General features: G+C 28.3%; 1 protein-coding gene across 2 annotated transcripts; it reads right to left on the reverse strand.

The window, feature by feature from the left end:
• Positions 1-1,168: 1,168 nt before the first annotated feature.
• Positions 1,169-15,313, reverse strand: LOC112681707 (dedicator of cytokinesis protein 7). 2 transcript variants are annotated; one of them, XM_025552006.1, is made up of 34 exons: positions 14,921-15,313; positions 14,541-14,831; positions 14,215-14,452; positions 13,921-14,142; positions 13,691-13,830; positions 13,326-13,617; positions 12,399-12,558; positions 12,074-12,327; positions 11,805-11,997; positions 11,604-11,738; positions 11,189-11,508; positions 10,904-11,095; positions 10,697-10,800; positions 10,385-10,556; positions 10,148-10,320; positions 9,942-10,057; positions 9,610-9,781; positions 9,359-9,530; positions 8,305-8,481; positions 7,890-8,155; positions 7,537-7,808; positions 7,169-7,470; positions 6,847-7,093; positions 5,746-5,981; positions 5,238-5,669; positions 4,436-4,639; positions 4,061-4,243; positions 3,679-3,948; positions 3,513-3,610; positions 3,241-3,421; positions 2,996-3,176; positions 2,654-2,926; positions 2,412-2,586; positions 1,169-1,751 (listed from the first exon to the last, which is right to left on the reverse strand). In XM_025552006.1, the coding sequence occupies exons 1-34, from the start codon at positions 14,968-14,970 to the stop codon at positions 1,397-1,399; spliced, it is 7,248 nt and encodes a 2,415-aa protein (XP_025407791.1). In that variant the 5' UTR covers positions 14,971-15,313; the 3' UTR covers positions 1,169-1,396. The 2 variants fall into 2 exon arrangements, with proteins under 2 accessions (XP_025407791.1, XP_025407781.1); XM_025551996.1 differs by having other exon boundaries at positions 8,305-8,484.
• Between the last annotated feature and the right edge of the window lie 4,481 nt (positions 15,314-19,794).

Below are 19,794 nucleotides of genomic sequence, written 5' to 3' on the forward strand. Positions count from 1 at the left end.
TGTGAACCGATAATATTAAGGGTTCGAACACGGATTGTTAATTTTGTTTTGCTGTTTTTACATTTTTATACTTATTTCTTGATTCTAAAATAATCGAATATACTATTTTAGAATTATTTTCGATTATTTGTAATATAATTAAAAAAAAAAAAAATTGTTTAATGTTAATTGGTTTTGAGATTTATTGTATTGGTTTATTAACCGGTTCTAAAAATAAACGGTTACCATTATAGATTTCCACCCTTACCAATTTACGCAACTACCGGTATTCGATAACTACTTCTCTATATTGAAATACGAGAACTGGGAAACGAATACCAGCCCAAAGAGTAGTCATGGTAACTGGTTACTGGGAAAAATCAGTTACCGATTTCAAGTCCTATTTAAAAGCATTCAATCATTCAAGACTAATACATATTTTTAATGAAAATGCTTATATAGGAATATTGTGAAAAACATAAGCAAAGAAAATTAAGTAGGTACTTATTTTTACATAATATTAACAAATATTTTTAATTTTAATAGAGTGAAATAAACTAGAAGAATAAATTATTTATATTTTATACTACTATACCATTTAGTTAATATTAAGCCAAATATAATAATATAAACTAATATGTAAATAAAATTATTGATATTCAAATGTTTGTTTTATATATTATCCATGATTAAAGCAGAAAAATATTTTACTATCAAATCATAAGTTCGAAAACTTGCAGATAGTCGTTGTTGGGCCAATGACATACTAAATTTAAAAAAACCAAATCTCAAGGAAGGACAATCCACCTATCACTTCCTCTCTTTATAACCACCACTGTACCTTGGTCTTATTAATGACAGTCAATCGAAGATTTGCACAGTATTATTTCTTGATTTTAAATCATAGAAAAAAAAATATTACATTAGTATTTTTAGTATATTTAGGATTTTTGTGTTTCACCTTAAAATTGTTTATCATTAATAAGTACATTATAAATTATTATTGATACTAATTTTAAATATTAATTGACTAAAATATGAATAAAATACTATATGACACAATACTTGTCAATATAGTTTATAATAAATAATTATAAAAATTTCTTTTAGTTAAAAATAAATAAAAAATAAAAATAAAAATCACACAAGTTAAATATAAATAATCTATAAACTTAGTTATAAATCACACTAAATTAAGTATAAAAATTCCTTTGGTTCATGACATTTTTTTAAAATATAACTATCTGTGTACGGACAGTCTTACATACCAATTATATAAGTAGAAATAAAAATAAAAAATACCTATTATAATTAATTTTGTAAATACACGAACACTTGTTTTCTGCACCCTAAAGTCGTGCATTATGAATTATAATTATTATTCATTAGCTTCTATATAAAAATTGTAGTGATGTTCTTATGTGAGACTCGAGTCACCATTTAAATTACTCAAAGCCTCATTGTCCCCATTACTTATATTAGTTATGGTAGTATCATCTTCTTCGTCTTGATTATCATTATTATCGTCATAGCTCATAGATGGTAAATTACATGCACCATTATGATGGTAAGGTCCACGCGCATTCACCGAAAGGTTACTATAGACAATGTCACTACCCACAATGCTGCCAGTTAGAGAGGACGCTGTACCAGCTACCAACAGCGGAGCCAATTGATCAGTAAATTTTCGATAATTACGCTCCAGTTCGCGTTGATAATCCCGTTGATCAGGTCCGATGAGGGTTTTGTTTTTCGCTAAAGCGTCGGCACATCTATGTATAAAAAAACATTTATTAAACAACGTATACAGTAACTATAGTAAAATGTAAACAACACAGGTAGACGTCATGCTTGGATTGTGATTAACATGAAAATAAATAAAACAATGAATACATATATTATTTGTCTAATTAACCATGGTAAAAAATGTTATTTTAGGAGAAAATATATGAAGAAGAAACATTTATATTTTTGTTTATACATACAATCATGTATTTTACGGTGTATGTAATTAACTATAGAATATATAACAAGATTTTCAATAACTACCGAAAACATTAATATTATCAATTATTAAATATCATTAAATTCATTCAACAAATAATTAGTTATAAAAAAAATTTAATTATTTATCTTAGTATATTAATTTTAGTTGTTTTTAATTGAAAAGTTTTAACATCATATAGTTTAACTTATAGTGTTACTATATGTAAATATCTATTTGTATATGTAAATATATATGATTGTTATAAAAATTCGAAATAAGGTTATTAAAGTTATTGTTTATTAAATTACTAAAGAATATCTATAGTATTTTATAGCATTAAATGGTTTCTTTTAAGATCAGATTTATGGTTACAACAGGAGTATAATAGTTTGAATGTAGTAAACTAAAAATTTACAATTAGTTACAAATAATATATTTTTATTACTTTTTCGAAAAGTCTTTAAAACACAATCGTAATTTGTTTTGTAAACGAGGTGGTGGTGGCTGTACAACAGATTCATCCAAGGCATCTGGACTTTTATTACCACTACTCTTGTCATATCGTGGAGGAGTCAAAAATACTGTCGCCATTTCCATTGGTCCTCGATTTACAGTAGTGCCTATTAAAAAATATCAATAAATAAAATATTCAATAATATTATTAGTATAAAACATTTTAACTATTACCTATGCATCCCTGAAGAACCATTTGTAACATTTTCGGATCAGCAGGATGTTGACGCACACTACGTGCCAATTCGTCGGTTTTCTTACGCAAGTCTTCCAATGCCACTTCTATAGGCCCCATAACGACCGTTTGACGACTTTGTACGCGGATTCGAGTTTTTAAATATGGAAAGTTATGCGCAACGGTCAATATAGTCTTACGCTTGTACTGCTGATTTAATTGTCCATGAGCTCGACCATCGGGTGTAAATGGCGTAAAGAACACAAAACGCTCTAAATTGTTTTTTTTTTTTTTAATTAGTTTAATTATGTATACTAAAGTTGTATCGAATGGACAATTACTCAAGTTGAAATTCCTTTGAAAATGTGTGGTACGTATACGACATTCATAAGCATCAAAATACGGTTCCACGTAGGTAATTTGTATATACGCTTTCCGTGGATCTAATGTGCCAACGTCTACTGTGTTGGAATCTTTGATAATAGTCACACAGTCTTCACCAAATCGATTGGAATAAAAATTCTGTATAGTAGAAATAAAATACATTGATTTATTTTAATAAAATAATAATAAATAAGTATTGCACCTGTAGACGGCCAAATATTTCTGAAAGTTTCGTGAGAGTCGGTTCTTTGTAAACGAATTCCTCGCCGTCTAGTCCATCGGGTCCAAAAAACTTAGCGCCATAAAATCCTACACGGAAATACGTGCCAAACACACGGCGGCCTTGCAGCCGTTCCAATTTACTGTATGCATCATGTAATTTCCTATGTAATTAATTCTGGAGGTTATTACATGTACATCTTAAATTATATTGGTTATAAATTGAAATTAAATTATTAGTAATAGTATACTTACAAATACGTATCCGATAGCTTCTTGTAATCATTAGTCTTTTCTATCAAAGGTATTGCTACTTTGTTATACACTTGACTCATTACTTCAAACATACCAGCCTGTAATGATTAATAAAAATTGTTAATCATTTCGTTTTATTTGATGAACATTTTTCTTATCATTTAACCTTTTGAAATAACTCAGCCGATCTATCCAACAACGATACAAGACCGATTTCTGTGAATTCATCTCCTAAGCAGACTTGATCAGCTGCTTGACTAACTACCATTACGTCATCCGATACCGCACATTCTTCCAACACGTTGGGTGATATACATTCTAAACACGTTGCGCCTCGACAACCGACTAAATCGAGATTTTCTGTTGTAGTAAGATATTCGGCGACTAACGAAGCTCCATGAACTAAGCACATTGCAGCTTCGGTAAAATTGTTTCTCTAAAAAATAAATTAATTTGTATTTTATAAGAAATGCTTGGAAATAATTAATAAAACGGATACATAAATATTTATAAACACATTTACAAAATGTAGAACACATTAATCTAACCTGACTATGTTTTCGAGCCATATTTTCCAACCACGCAAGTCGTAGGTCTGGTGATGAAGTTTGTTGATAACCTTTTGCTACACGATACATTAAATCCATTAGCATGTCTGGATCTTGACTATATTCTTTCATTTGCACTGTGTCGGATAGTATTGTGTGTAAGTTTAATACTAAGTCTTTAACCTGAAGATTTAAACAAATATTATAAATAAACATAAAAATATTACACATATCAATAATTATAAAAACTCATAGACTCCAAGCGAAATTTCTAAAAAGTTAAGATCACGAATCGGTTTAAATCATTTAAATAACGCTCTTAAATTAATTTGTTCATAGAATTTCTTTTATGTATTATTTACAGTTTTATTATACCTGATCAGGAAATGTGGTATTTTGTAATTCAGCGGAGTCACGCTCGGCGTATAAAAGTATTGTTTTCAAAACTCGTCTTAAATATTCTTCGTTGAAAGACAATACTTCTTTCCTACTTTCACCCGTAGCTGTCGGCGACGCTCCAGCTCCTCCTATTAATATGCTTAATGCCACAGTTATTTGCATTTTTACTCGAGCAAAATTCTAAAAAAAAAAAAATGTACACTTTATATACAATTTAATTAAAGGACATGTTATACAAAGTAATGATTTAGAATAATGAACTTGAAACAGAAACTTTTACTCTGTGTACTTAGAAAATAAAATGTCCACTACAGTACAAGCGCAAAAACATAAAACACTTGGAATAAATATAAATTAATTACCTATAAATATGTCTGCCCTACATGTACATATTTAATCAACCCGATTGACCCTATGTAAGAATAAGTTTAAAAATGTTATACAATATCAAAAAATTTTAAACTTAAGTAAAAAAATAATTTAAATAATCTATATATTAATAATTACAACTATTTTTTTTCTGTGGAATTTTTACAAAAATCATTTAATTCGCATAGCTCAAAATATTATTTTAGATTCAAGTTATTAATATAATAATATAGGTACCGATGAATAAAATTATATTTTAATGTAATAATAGCTATTCATTAGATCACTAAAACTTAGAGACTAATTCTTAAAATTAATTTGACATTTTTCACCCTGAATTTGGGTACTTGGTACTTCAAAATAACCAAATCTAAATCATGTATAAACATACAATAATTAAAATACATACGTTTTCAATATCAAAATTTTGACGCATCAACGAATATAATGAAGCAGCGGCTTGCGCTCGGACTCCAATCGTACTTGAATTTATAGCACAATGCCGTAATAACATCAAAATCAAATTAGCACAACGATTAGTAGAAGAACTACTAGTAGAAAAATGGTAGTTTTCCATTCCTATGTCATCTTCTTCATTATCGACATCTAAATCTCTTTCATCTTGACCTTCACCGAATAATAATTCCGGAAACTTGGCAACCATCGATCTCTGAGTACCAAACATGCATTGAAGAGCTGTGTTTGTTGTTGAGTTGGTAGCATTATTAGTAGTAGAAGTAGCGGTGATAGTAGACATAGCTCGTAGAAGTAGTTTGAAAACACGATGTATAGACCAATGAATGGGACTAGAATTTTTTAACCCTGTAGGTAAGGATGCCACCTAAAAAAATAGAAAACTATTGTTGTAGTAGTTGGTCGATTACTACAAATATTACTTTAAGAAAACAAATAAAAACCTGAATAATCTGTTCTATAGTATCGAGTACTATGAAACCAATCTCATTAACTAAGTCAAATTCAACATCAGACTGATCTTGATTGATGCCAAATATCTTATCAAGTTGTTGTGGGCCATCGGCACTACAAGCACATGACTGTAACGACGAAGGTCTATTATACGTTAAAACGTGGTCTTTTCTCCATCGCACCTTGCTAGTAGTACCCGCATTTCCATTTCCGGAATCGAGTCCGGCTTAAAATATAATAAATAACCATCATTGTGTTGTATTGTGAATTCATATGACATATGTATACATATATTCATATGACTGCGGTAATATATAAGTATTAACGGTTTATTGATAATAATGATAATAATAATAATAATAATAATAATAATAATAACTAATAATAATGCAGAATAGACAACAACGTCAAAATTATATATTATAAGTACCAAACTAGTACACAAAAATATTTAAAACCTATAAAAATGTCAAAAACTGTAAATTTATATTATTTAATTTATAACTTCTTATTGTTTTTGGTAATGTGTTGTTTTCTGAAATAATAATCAATATTGTGTCGCACAAAAATATCAACATATTAGTTATACTATTTCTACGTGTTTTTTTTTTCATAATGTAGATACTATATATTAAGTATTGTATTTATAAGTTACTTATCAATTTTATAATAAAAAAAAAATTTTTTAAGTTATCTAGGTACTTTCCATATGTAGATAAAACATACAATTGCTATTTCAAAGATACAAAATGCTATGTTAATAAGTTTAAGTTTAAAAAATGTTAATAAACATTTATACTTCGGAAATAATTACTTAAGGTATCATTTAAAGCCAATATCTTTTTAGAAAACTTAAAACGGTAAAGACTAAAATTGTGATAATTTAGATATTTGTAATAATATCAAGACATTAATTATAATTTATTTTAGTTATTAATTTAAAACATTAAAAATATTTATGTTGTAGTTTTTCAATTTTAGTATGAACGAACTCGTATATCGTAATTATAGTAAATACATTTAATTACCAATACATTTTATAAAATATATGACATTTTATGATTTATTGATATGTATTTCAATTTATTTACCTTTACGTCGCATTAACTCTGATCTTGCTGATCCTTGACCTAATATTACTTCTTCGAGCCTCGACTTAACATCATCAGTAGTTGATAATTGTGTCGTAGATGTGGATGATAATGAAGTTGACGAAGCTGTTGTTGACATGTTATTGCTATTATCGGTACAATAAGTTTCATTTAAAACCGGTTGAGAGGAATTAATATTTGACGTAAACAAAGATTGACTGTTGCAATTAACGCATTTATGATTACCCTATAAATTTTAACCAAATTGATTAGAAACGTAATACTACTAAATTCATGAAATTCAAATTAAACGAATGAAGACCTTTTTATAATTATTTGAATTATTGTAGAAACGGTTAATACATAAAGTTAATAACGATAATGTATTTTGAGCTCTTTGGAAAGATGACTCTGCTAGCCACACGTGCATTACTTCATTATCTAGATTCTTTAATATCCATAGTATGCAAGCCAATACTTTAGTAGATGTTACTGCATTCAACTTAGATTTACGACAATTATTTTTATTTGTTTGTCTATACCATGATGCTGTGGTGTTTTTAACACCCATCAATGAGGATGCAGAGATGGCATTCACGTTATCATCAGAATTAGTTTCTGGAGCTGCAATTATTTAACAAAATAATCAACATTGAAAATAATATTATATATTATGTATTAATTTTTTACTTTTAAAACCGTCATTAGTACATGAATCAATGTCGTTTTCATTTTCTTTGTTAGGTTTGATTTTAATCATGTCATTATTTTCAAAATCCAATTTCAGTAAATTAAGGAACGACGAATCCGTTGTGACAGCTGTTAATAGAGGCAAATACATGAGTGTTACCCGGCTTGATGTCTTACGTTTTGACGACCATTTCTCTTGTTGATAACGAGTATCATGAGATGACATTAATCCTAATAACAAGTCGACCACTTTTTCTTTAACTTTCAAATCGCTATAACAAAATAAAAAATATATATATATTTGGCAACTATTTAATTTATATAAGCTACTCGTAGAATATTATTTCAGATACCTTTTAGTACACTGTAATACTGTGATGAACTCAGATAATACTAAGCCAACTAAATAATGGTGACGACGGAATGCTAATGATAACTCAGCATATTCTTTTACTGTGGATTCGGTAACTGTCATCATTGTACCACTAGCCATTGATAATGATTGGTTTGAAATAGTAGAAGCCACAGAGTAAGTTGGTGAAATATTATGAATATTATGACTAATAAGATTCAATGGAACATAATGTTCATGACTGCAGACAATTTTCAAGAAGTCCAACTGTGAAAATATTTTATATAAATATAAATTATTTAGTTAAAAAAAAATAATTCAATGGTGGCCGACTCCAAATAGTTGAGAAAAAGGTGAAGGAGAAGAAAAAATTAAAAGAATAATTTAACGTTATAGAATTAATTAACTCAAATTACTTTTAAACTAGATAAAGCGGAATAATTTTCGTGGTGTGGTAGCTGGATAAGAAGACTTTGCTGTTTTGAAAATATTGTTTTTACATATGTATTTATTAAGCCAAATACAAATCCTCTGTCTGCTAAAGACAACAAATCATGTATGAACCACGCTAAATTACAATTTATTATGTTCACCTGCTAAAAATATATAATTCATTAGTTAAAATTATTTTTAGTATTATCTTTTTTTTATATATATATTAAACTTAAACTAAACAATCCAAAAAATAAATAAATCGTTTTAAATAATATAACAAAATATAAAGATCATAAAAAAAAATTCATTAAAAGAATTATATGAAATCAAGAGATTTTTAACTGTAATTATTCTTAAAAGTTATTTTAATTTATAACAATGACAATAAAAATTTGAAAGAAAAATTATTTTATTCATAAAAAAAAAAATGAAAATAATTAGTTAATGTATTATTCAAGATTTTGTATCAAAAAATTATTTAAACCAGACTGCAAATTATTTTCATATGAACAATGTTACATTGTAATCATAAATTGTGTCAATTATTAAACAAAATGCATACACGTGTATTTAATTACTAAAAGTATACAGATATTGTTACTGATGTTACATCATCTTTATGCAGAATAATTATTCAATATTATTTACATCCATAGTAAAATTACTTAGGTATTATATAAAAATAAGTATTTATTAGAACTAGTTAAATACTTTTGCATATTATATTCATTTTTCAACAAGAAATATTTTTAAATTGATTACTAATAAATATTATTTATAATATTAATATAAAATTATAATTATTTGATAAGACATAATATTTTACATAATTGAAGAAATAATAAAAATATTGTTTTTATGCATTTAAATTGTAACATTTAATAATAGTCATTATTTGATTATTGAACCAATGAAAGAGATAACTGATTTTATAGATTATATACCACTAAATTTATTTATTTTTCAATATTCTTTTAGTATATAAATAAAATATTATTATTATATATTATTTTATAAATATAAATATATTTATACTTTGGAGCATTTTTCATAATTAGATACAATATCTAGAGCAAAACTTGTGCATAATGTGGAAATGTCATCAAAAAATTGATCACTAAACCGATTTTTACGATCACTATCTAACCCTCCAGGCACCATTGCTAATGAAACGGCCATACTTTTTACTATAACGTCAAAGAAAAATCTAAAAAAAAAAATTAAATTGTATAAATTTTAAGTTCAAAAATAAAATAATAATAATTCTAAATTCAATGAAGTTTAACCTTGAATTGTTAGCAGCTGCATCCCTGCGTACTGTACTAGTTGATACTACCCACTGAAACGCTAATTCTTCATGAACACTTTTGATATTAGTCAACCTTTTTTGATCAGAACAAAATAACTGACTTTGTTGCTCTTCAAATTGCGTTGGTGGAAGGACACCTTGACAACGACCTTAAAATAAGTCAACTGAGTATAAGTACAAACTAACAATATTAATCAACTTTAATAGTAATAGTCAAACAATAAATAATTAGATATTAAATCACAACAGTAAATTATAATAAATAAAATACTAATTTAAAATTTGCAAAAATTATATAATTTCTAGTACCAGTTTTCATACTGCATGCTCTGTCCAATCCACTGTTTTTAAATGCAGCAAATGTGTTACCATCCAAAAGAGGTGAAGAACATGGTTTTTTAGTTGAATCAGGATCACTATTACTTCTATACAAAAAATAAATGTAATTATAATATTTAATATATATATAAATTAAAAATGCTATTGATTAAGTTCTTATTTAACGTGTCTATTACCTCAACCGAAAATATTTATCAAGCCTTTCTGAATACTCTTGCCCACTAGAGTAATCATTTTCATTCTCATTAGTATTAGTTTTAGCATTTGCCGCCGCTGCTGCAGCTACATTACAACAACAGCATTGATAACGCACATAAGATGATAATATTTGTTGTCCTTGAGAATGGCTCTATATTCAAAAATATATTTTATCAGTTATAAATGAATTAATCAAGGAATATATACAATATTACCATTGTCATTGAAACTAAGTCAGTCAGGGTACGAAATATTGTTAGCCCTAAATTCATGGATTGTTGATGTTGAGTAACAGGTGATTCCACTAAGAGAGAAAGCAATTTGTCGAATACTACTGGTACAAACTCTATTAGTGGGTCAATTTGACATCGCGCCAAGTTTGAAATCCTTCAAAATATAAAATATATGGTTATTTAATATTAGTATTAAATAATATAATTAGATTAGTATAATTTGTGTACATTTATATTTTTTGAGACATAAATATATAATAAGTAAATATATATTTTAAACTAATTTGATTTTACCTATGTTTTAGTTCTGCTTCAATATTGGATTCAGCAACTCGGCGTGGCAATGGATTATGTTGCAACACAGAACAGTAGTTAAAAAAATTGTTTAAATGAATATCCTAAATAATATATAACTAGTTAAATGCGTACACAGACCACCAATTATAACACAACTTAAATGTATATAAATTAAATCTATTAAATTATAATATAAAATTATACCCTAGGATGAATAGATGATACTGGTTCCAAAAGTACTGTAAACAGACCCTTATGGTTTTCTACCCATTCAATACCTGGTAGTGGTACATCAGGTGTTATATAAGAATAATTTGCAGGTGGTGGTGGTTCCAATGCAACAGGTAAACATAACTCCCCAGAACTTAAACATCTGTCTTTCAATAGAGGTAACCACTAAATTAAAAAAAAACAATACAAAAAAAAAAAATATAAATATTTCACAATTAAATAATAATATTAGGATAAATATTAGAAGTGAATAATTACTGTATATCCAATAGGTGTTTCAGGTGCAACTTGTGGTCGATGTTGATGATTTTCTTGACCACCAACAAGAGTTCCACGACGACGGCAACTCACATGATAAAATGTAAATAATAAATGATGCCGGTCATCCAGGTCGGCAGGTAGCTTGATTTTTATTTCATCATAAAATGAAGGACAACGTTGATGATAACTAACTGTAGTGTAAGCTTCACAAACAAAACGAGGACTTGAAGATTTTCCAAATATAGCAAATGCAGCATCTTGAGGTTGTCGTTCGCCACACATGAGTTGAATTTTAACCGCTATATTTCTTGCAGAACCTAAAATTCATTAATTTTTGTTTAAAAAAAATATATATATATATATATATATATATTTAAAATAATTATAAACATAAAATATCATAGTATAATACCTGTTCTTCCTGCAAAGTTTAACTCTTTAGGATAAACATATAACAGATTACGGTAAATATAATGGGGACTTGAAACACGACAGCTTGCTAATGGAAACTCCAATATTTCCCTAATAGGTCGAATTTTATCTTCAGCTAAAATAATAACAGATTATTTAAAAATATTTGAATCATTCATGAGTAATAAGAAAAGAATCTTACAGGCTATATCATAAGACAATAGTGGTATTAAGTCTGGGGTTAAACATTGTTTAACATCATCTGTTGGGCAAGGTGATATATCTAATTTCAATAAACCATTAAGATTTTTTAACTTTTTTGATGGGCAACTTGATGGTTTTTTTAGTTCTGGTAATAATTTATACAAATCATCATCTTTAAGTTTATCAGTTTCCTAAAAATGTCAATAAAATATTCATTTTTATGAGCCGACTGATATTATGTATTCAAGTTATTTAAAAATGATATACTTGTTTAAAAAATCCATTAACAGTTAAAGTAACTGGACGAAATGCTTCAGTATTAAATTCATCAGATGACCAACTGTATCTATTATCATTAGTAGCTGCACTACTATAACCACTGGTACTAGCAGTTGTTGAATAGTTAGTCCTACGATCTAGAGATCCTCGGCGTACAGTTGTATTAGAATCTGCACTACTTCCTCCAGCTGCAGCCCATTTTTTACGAAAACGATCAAACTCACTGAGTCCAAATCTTCCATCTAAACATAGTTTTTTTATAAATATAAATTATTTACATATGATATTAATAATAATAAAGTATATAATTTACCTAAGCTATTTGATCCACTCCCAGTACTATTACGATCAAGGCTATCAGAACCACCAGGACAGCAAAAAACATCTGCCATATGCACAGCAGTCCAAGCATAAGGCATGCGATACTTAACATGTTGGTATTGAGTAGATTTACCACTCGATTTTACATCAGTCTAAATCATTAAAATATAATACATATATAAATTTAGCTTCTCTTCTTCTTCGCCTTTCTCCCAACTATTTTGGGTCAGCCACCTTTGTCCTTAACCTCCACTCGTCTCCATTTTCTAGATTCTTGACACACACACCATCAACCCTCATATCATTTTCAATTGTATCCAACCATCTGTTTTTTTTTTATCCTCTTCTACCTCCCTCTTTTCCCTTCAATGTTCATTTTTATAACTGCATTTGTTTCTTCTCATCTTATCACATGCCCAAACCATCCAGTCTATTTTTTCTCATATTGTCCACTATAGACGCTACACCAAAACTACCTCTCATATATTTGTTCCTTATTCTATCTTCTCTTGTCAATCAACTCATCCATCTAAGCCTTCTAATTTCTACAACACTCATATTCTGTTCTATTCTTCTTTCAACTCCCCAATACTCTAAACTATATAGCATAGTTGGTCACTACACTCCTGTAAAATTTACCTTTTAGCCTCATTGAAATTCTCTTATTGCATAAAACGCCTGATGTTTTTCTCCATTTTGTCCAACCACACTTAATCCTATGTTTTACATCCATGCCAAAACCATCATCATTTTGTACTAAATATTTAAAGTTCTCGAATTCATCTATTACATCATCACTTATTGTCATTGGTCTCCTCATACCCTCAACTTCTTGGTATCTTTCTCCTAAGTCATACTCTATATACTCTTTTGTGCATTTAGCTATTAATTGTTTTATTAATTAAAATCATCAACTTACATTATTTGAAGAAAATGTTGATGTATCTGTAGAAGATATAACAGAATCTGAATCACCACGTAATGGTTTCTCTAGTCTAATGACAAGAAATAAATCATCTCCTGTAGAGGATCCTGTGCCATCTATATCAATTACACAAGTACGACTACGTGTAGTTGTATCAATTTCATTTCCAGCTGAGGTACATGAATTAAAGTCAAAATAAAAATTTTCAGACATTTTTTTACGGCGTCGAACATCATACAATGATATATGTGCATATATAGGTTCAGTATCTGTGTCTATAGAACATCTATTTTTAATAAAAAAAAAATAGACATTAGAAAAGCAAATTAAAAATTTTTTTAGTGATTGGTATAAATTACTCTAGTTGTAGACATTTTACTAGAATCCGACGACTAGAAACAATCTCGCGTGGTACAGGTGGTTTATTTGGGTGTTCAATATGACTGTTATATTTTTGCCTTGTTTTAACAACAGGTAAATAGGTTCCAAATAAACGATTCTAAAGTAGTAAAAATATTTATAATTATAATGTTTTTGTTTTAACTATATTATTTTAATTATTTTATAATATAAATAAAAATATAAATACTTGTCTATTTTCTTGTCTTGCCACAGCATTTAATCTATCAAGTGTATCAATAGGTAATCTTTGAAATACAGTTCCAATTAATGGATCATTAGCTGTGTTAATCAAATCAGTAGCTGATGATGAACTACTGATATTGTTTGATGTCAATGAATTTTCAGTACTTGAATTATTGCTTGGGCTATTTGAATTTTTACCTCCATGTTTTATTGAATCTTTATATGGCTGTAATATCAAGTAAAACAATTCGTTATTTACATTAATTTAATAAATAAATAAATCATTGTTTTATTTTACATGATTGTGGTGATCATTTTTATAAAGTAAGCGTGGTTGAGTACGTTGCAATGCAGAATTTGTAGAAGTCCTACTGTGAGAACTGCTTCGAGAAGAAGGTATCCAAGAATCTTCATAGGCTAATAAACTAGACCTATCATCTTCAACAGTATTTATTTGTCTATAAACATAATCAACAACAAGCCAATCTCGGTTGTAGGCTCGAACGAAATCATGTACATGAGGTGCTAGTTTAGAGCTAAATTAAAAGAAGAAATTAAATTAAAAAAAAAAGAAACAAACTATAATGAGTAAGTTACTACATAAAATTATCTGAATACACATACATGTCTTCTTCCGGGCCAGTGGGTATAAGTGTGCGCACTTTACGAGGCAAAACATAAACGTCCACATCGTCTGAGCCGTCAGGAAATTCCAATAGAGGGTCATCGTTTTCGATACTTTTAGTGTCACTACAAATATGATGCTGCAGGTAATTTTCATAGTCCACAGGCTCCACAATAGTAGGTGCGATATTGTTTATTCTGACAAAATTGTTCGGTTCACTGTGGGCCGTAACAGTATTACTACTGTTATTAGATGCTGAATCATCAGAACTTTTTGACGTTGAAGTGACACTAAAAGCGAACAAAACATATGAATCAATGGTGAAAAATAATAACGATTACCCTTTAGATTTTAATTATTACAACTCGACACTACGTACTTGCTGTTGGTAAGTTTTTGAGCGAACGCTCGTTGCATTTGAGATACCATAAATCAATGTACGTATTAATAAAAACACTTAGAACTCAAATCAGCGGTGCATTGTCAATAGTAATAACTATACTGCGAATAGAAAACCAGCAGTAGCATAGTTGATTATTATTCGTAGACGCGCAGTATACAAATCACTTTTTCCAAACATTACCAGAAAGAAACAAAAATGCTATGTCGGCCAACAGTACGCTTTCGGATTACAATTATAATGTTCGATAATCAAAATTACAAACATCGACTGTTTACGCGTAATTACTCATTTTATTATAATTATATATAATAATAGATGTTTAAATAATGATTAATATCATTACTAATGCGAATATTAGTTCATGAAAATAATAATAATAACAATTGATAAAACATTTTGATACCAGCCATTGTTAACAGACAGATTCTACAAATTAGTTGTTCGGACAGATAACGATTTACAAATTACCACAGATACATATATACAATATTAATAATATTATAATTTATTATTACAGTGACACAGTGGCGTATTTAGAAATAAAATTTAGAAAATGGGGGGGGGTCATACCTAGTAGTGAAATAATTTTATAAATTAGTATAAAATGTTCTTTATCTACTTATTGTTTAAATACTAAATAATAATAATAATAATAATTATTAACTATATCAAACGTATAATCGTATTAATCGTATTTTAAATTACTTTACATTACGCATAAATGCATAGTGCATACTAGCAACAGACAAGACGTGACAGTCACGGACTAAGATATTGATATTCTTATCGATCGATAATTTATCCATATCAGATTATTTATATACCGTGTGTGTGTGAGTGCCGTGCGGTCGATTGTTTTTATTATTATCCGATTACAATTTAATTATTAGCGATATTAATTTTTTTTTTATATATATATAATATGTATTTTTCATTATACTTTAAAACTTTATTTAATAAACTAAAATTATTATATTACTGATATGTTTAAAATTTGAAGTTTTAAAATATTTTTTGGAGGGGAAACCCACTGCACCCGCCCCATAAATACGCCACTGTATTATTATATATATGTATGCAAATTACGACCATCTTATCAACTGTCTTCGATTTAAAGGACTTTGGTCTGGGCTATGCATTTGCAATATTTGTATGTACCTATTTCGTCATTGAGCAAATGTTTTTTTATATATATATTACGGGAAATGATACGTTTAGGAAATGATATTTTAATTGACTTTTGACGATATTTCATAACAATGAATACATAATTTTGATTTCGACTGTAAACTCCAATGTTCTGTAATCTATGCCGATAAAAGGTCCACGTAGATACCGACTGTTAATATTTATTGGTACAGAATTTCCGTACAGTTATCGCTTGTAGCATTTATTCTGTTTTATTAAGTGTTATTATCACCAACACAGTTCGTTTAGTATTGTGTAATTATTAGTAAGTACAGTGCGTTTGATATTTATTTTTTAAGAAAAATATAATATACAATAAAAATGGATTTAAGTGAAATGAGAAAACAATTTAATGACACAATTTCATTCATTACTGGTGAAAAACGTCATGACAATAAATCATTCATGAATAATGAAGAATATGATCATCACATGGAAGATGTAAAATTATCCAAAATTTAAACAAATAGGAGAGAGATTATTGAAACATTCATAAATACGATGTTATATTAATCAACGACAAAGAGCGCTCAATTAAAACGATAACTCATGATAATGATAGTATACGTTATCTATTACGTTAAAAATTATTCCACTTTTCTTCATAGCGATCGGTCATAGTGGGTGCGATTGTATAATAACTGAAATCAAATTAAAGATCAAATTATACTTTATAAACAAACAAAAAAGAATATACATACACCAATTAAGCTTATATAATTAATTTTATATTTTAAATTTAAATGATAAGTTAAGACATTTTAATGACATGTTGAAAGAAGCTTACTTTTTTATGACAATAAATTAATTATTTGACCATTATCAATATTTATCAAAATTTCTTTTTCAACTGACATTAACATAAACGTTTCAGTATTTTCATTAATAAGTTTACTTCTCAACATATTTATTAAATACTTTAAAGTAGAAAAAAATCGTTCACAGGCAACTTGGGTAACAGGAAGACACAATAAATACTTATAAGCAACTGTTAAGACTTGATGTGCGTTACTATATAAATTGTGCCTATTTTATCAATACTTTTAAGAACACAGTGTACAGTTTCTAAAACTATTACACATAACTTGACTTGATTTCTCAGCAACCCCGGCCCCTCATTTGTGTAAACGAAACATGCACAATAATAATAATGCTTTTTTGTATCCCAAAATACCTATATTAACCATCCAGCAGGCGCGCCATTGTAAATAATACGACCATTTTATTTATATTTATTTATTCAACTTATATTCTATTTTTATTTTATCGGCGGTCATGGGTATTCCTCTGAAATGTTATTTACTATGTTTTAGACACTTTTGAAGTGCAAAAACTTCTTTTAAAAACTAATTAATTATTTAAAAAAAAAGTGATACGGCCACGGCCGTCAGGCCAATGAAAAATCCCAATAAATAGGTCAGGCCACCGGGAACGTCCCGGTATTCCGGTGGGCCAGGCCGTCCCTGAATAGTTGTGAAATTTAGCTTGTATTGATGAATATACAGTGTGTCTAAAATATTACTGCAAAAATGTAGGTTAAGCAATAATCAAATAACTAAAACGCCATAAATCGTACTTAGTAAAATTAGTGAGTACCTAGTAGGTAATAACTCCATAAAATCGCTATACTAAGCACTAATGCTGTAAGTAATGTTAAGGCTGTTGGAGCATGCCGTATTTTGTATGCCTTTAGACTAAAAAGAGAAAGATTAATTTTAGTACTTTTCGATTTCTGATTTCAATTTTGAATAAAAGTATGAATTCACCATCCTTTTTTCTAGGTTATGTAGGGAAAACATTTTTGATTTTTTTATTCAATGAGGCTTAAAGAATACTGTTAACTTCTTAAAAACCATATAACTATTTTTAATACAGTAGTTTTAAACTCTATTTAACATAGCTCTATTTTCAAAATTTTAAATCGGGTTATTGGAAGTAAATGAATAAATATTTTTCTTTTAGCTCGGTAATTACTATAAGATCTTTATGCTTCTCAGGCCCGTACTTAGGGAGGACAAGGGTAGGCACATGCCCGAGGGCGTCAAGTCTCAGGGGCGGCAAAATATTTTAGCAAAATTAATTTTAAAAATTATGTACCTAATGAAAAATATAAATAAAACGATAAAAAAAGGAAAAAGTATGTTTTATTATCTTATAATTTGTAAATAAAATTGTTTTTATTATATTATAATTTGTTTAATTTGTTAATTAAAAAAATTATTAAGTAATTTTAATTTATAAATTATATTTTAATATTAAAGAATTTCGATTATGGACGAAATAATAAGTGATATATTATTATTATTTATTTTTTTTTTTGAGGGGGCATAAATTATATGCCCAGGGGTGCCAAATTTTTAAATACGGGCCTGATGCTTCTGCTACAGCAGGGGTGTATTTTAGGGGAGCGAAGGGGGCGATCGCCCGTCCCAGAATCCGTATTTAAAGAATCGATCATATATGAAATAAACATTTCAAATTTTTTAAACGTGGATCATTTTATAACGATACTTAGTGTCCATACTAGAGCACCAAAACGTTTATATACCGTTATAACTTAAAGTATAACGTTAAATTATTCAATAAGCGATTGAAATTGATAACTGATAACGAAACAGAAACAAAAAAGGATTAAAATTAATATCGAATAACATAACAGAAAACGATTAACGATTGAAACATAAAAGAAATTGCCTTGGAAAAATATTTATAACTATCAGTAAAATATATTTGGAACATAGTTATTTTTGTAAAATTGACTTAAATTACTAGGTAATCTAAATAAAATAAATATAAAAAGAATGTTTAAAACAGTAATAAATTTAACAACTAATAATAAATAAATAAGCATTACCAATTATAATTTATAAATATGCTTTCTGAAAATACATCGGATATTGTCGGCGCGGAACCCGTATAATTTCGGTGAACACCGATGAAATATTAGTTAGGTACACCATTCACAAGTTATTTTATTAAATTCACAATAAATACATATTTTACGTGGCATGTACATTTTATTATTGTTATAAAACAAATATGATTGCTTTATTTATAAGTTATGAGTTATGATAATTACAAAAAGAAAATATCGTTAAAGTTAGGGGTGTGTTGGTACGTATACGCGGGTATACGGTGTATTCACATCAGCAGATTTTCGATTTTCGGCGTAGGTAATCGATGAATACTGATCAATTAAACTTAAATTACGTGCTGACTAGACGATTGGTAACTGGGAAAAGAAGTTCTTGGTGACTTGGGCGGCATCACACGCACCACGCCGGGTGCTGGCGGTGTTACGCGTTGATGACACTAACCTCCCCCCCTAGAAGTAAGTCTATAGACGCCCCTGAAATGGCGAGTACAGAAACAAAAAACTAATATATGAATAATGATAATGTGTTGATGACCACACGAACAACGATTGACTACAGAAAAAAGATACATGGCACACAAAAACTGCCGAAGAACAAAAATAAAGAAAAAATATTATAAGCTTACGTAATTTGGTTACAATATTATAACACTTGTTTTTTTGGTTGATCATACACAGTGCTCTCTAAGAACATAATTCGTTTCGTGTAACGAGGGTATCAATTCTACAAATTTTATTTTGCATTTTTTTTTTTACATATTTCGACGTTTTTTCATTTTTAAAACAT

The sequence above is a fragment of the Sipha flava genome, unplaced genomic scaffold (assembly GCF_003268045.1).
Source record: "Sipha flava isolate LNK unplaced genomic scaffold, YSA_version1 103_pilon_pilon, whole genome shotgun sequence".
Classification (NCBI taxonomy): Eukaryota; Metazoa; Arthropoda; class Insecta; order Hemiptera; family Aphididae; genus Sipha; species Sipha flava.

Excerpts from the sequence above, each read along its gene's own strand:
- LOC112681707 (XM_025551996.1), bottom strand. The coding sequence starts at position 14,970 with ATGGTATCTCAAATGCAACGAGCGTTCGCTCAAAAACTTACCAACAGC. Across the intron at positions 14,143-14,214 it reads AAAATGATCACCACAATCAT|CCATATAAAGATTCAATAAA; the intron begins GTAAAATAAAAC and ends TTGATATTACAG. Across the intron at positions 7,094-7,168 it reads ATTCAAATAATTATAAAAAG|GGTAATCATAAATGCGTTAA; the intron begins GTCTTCATTCGT and ends TAAAATTTATAG.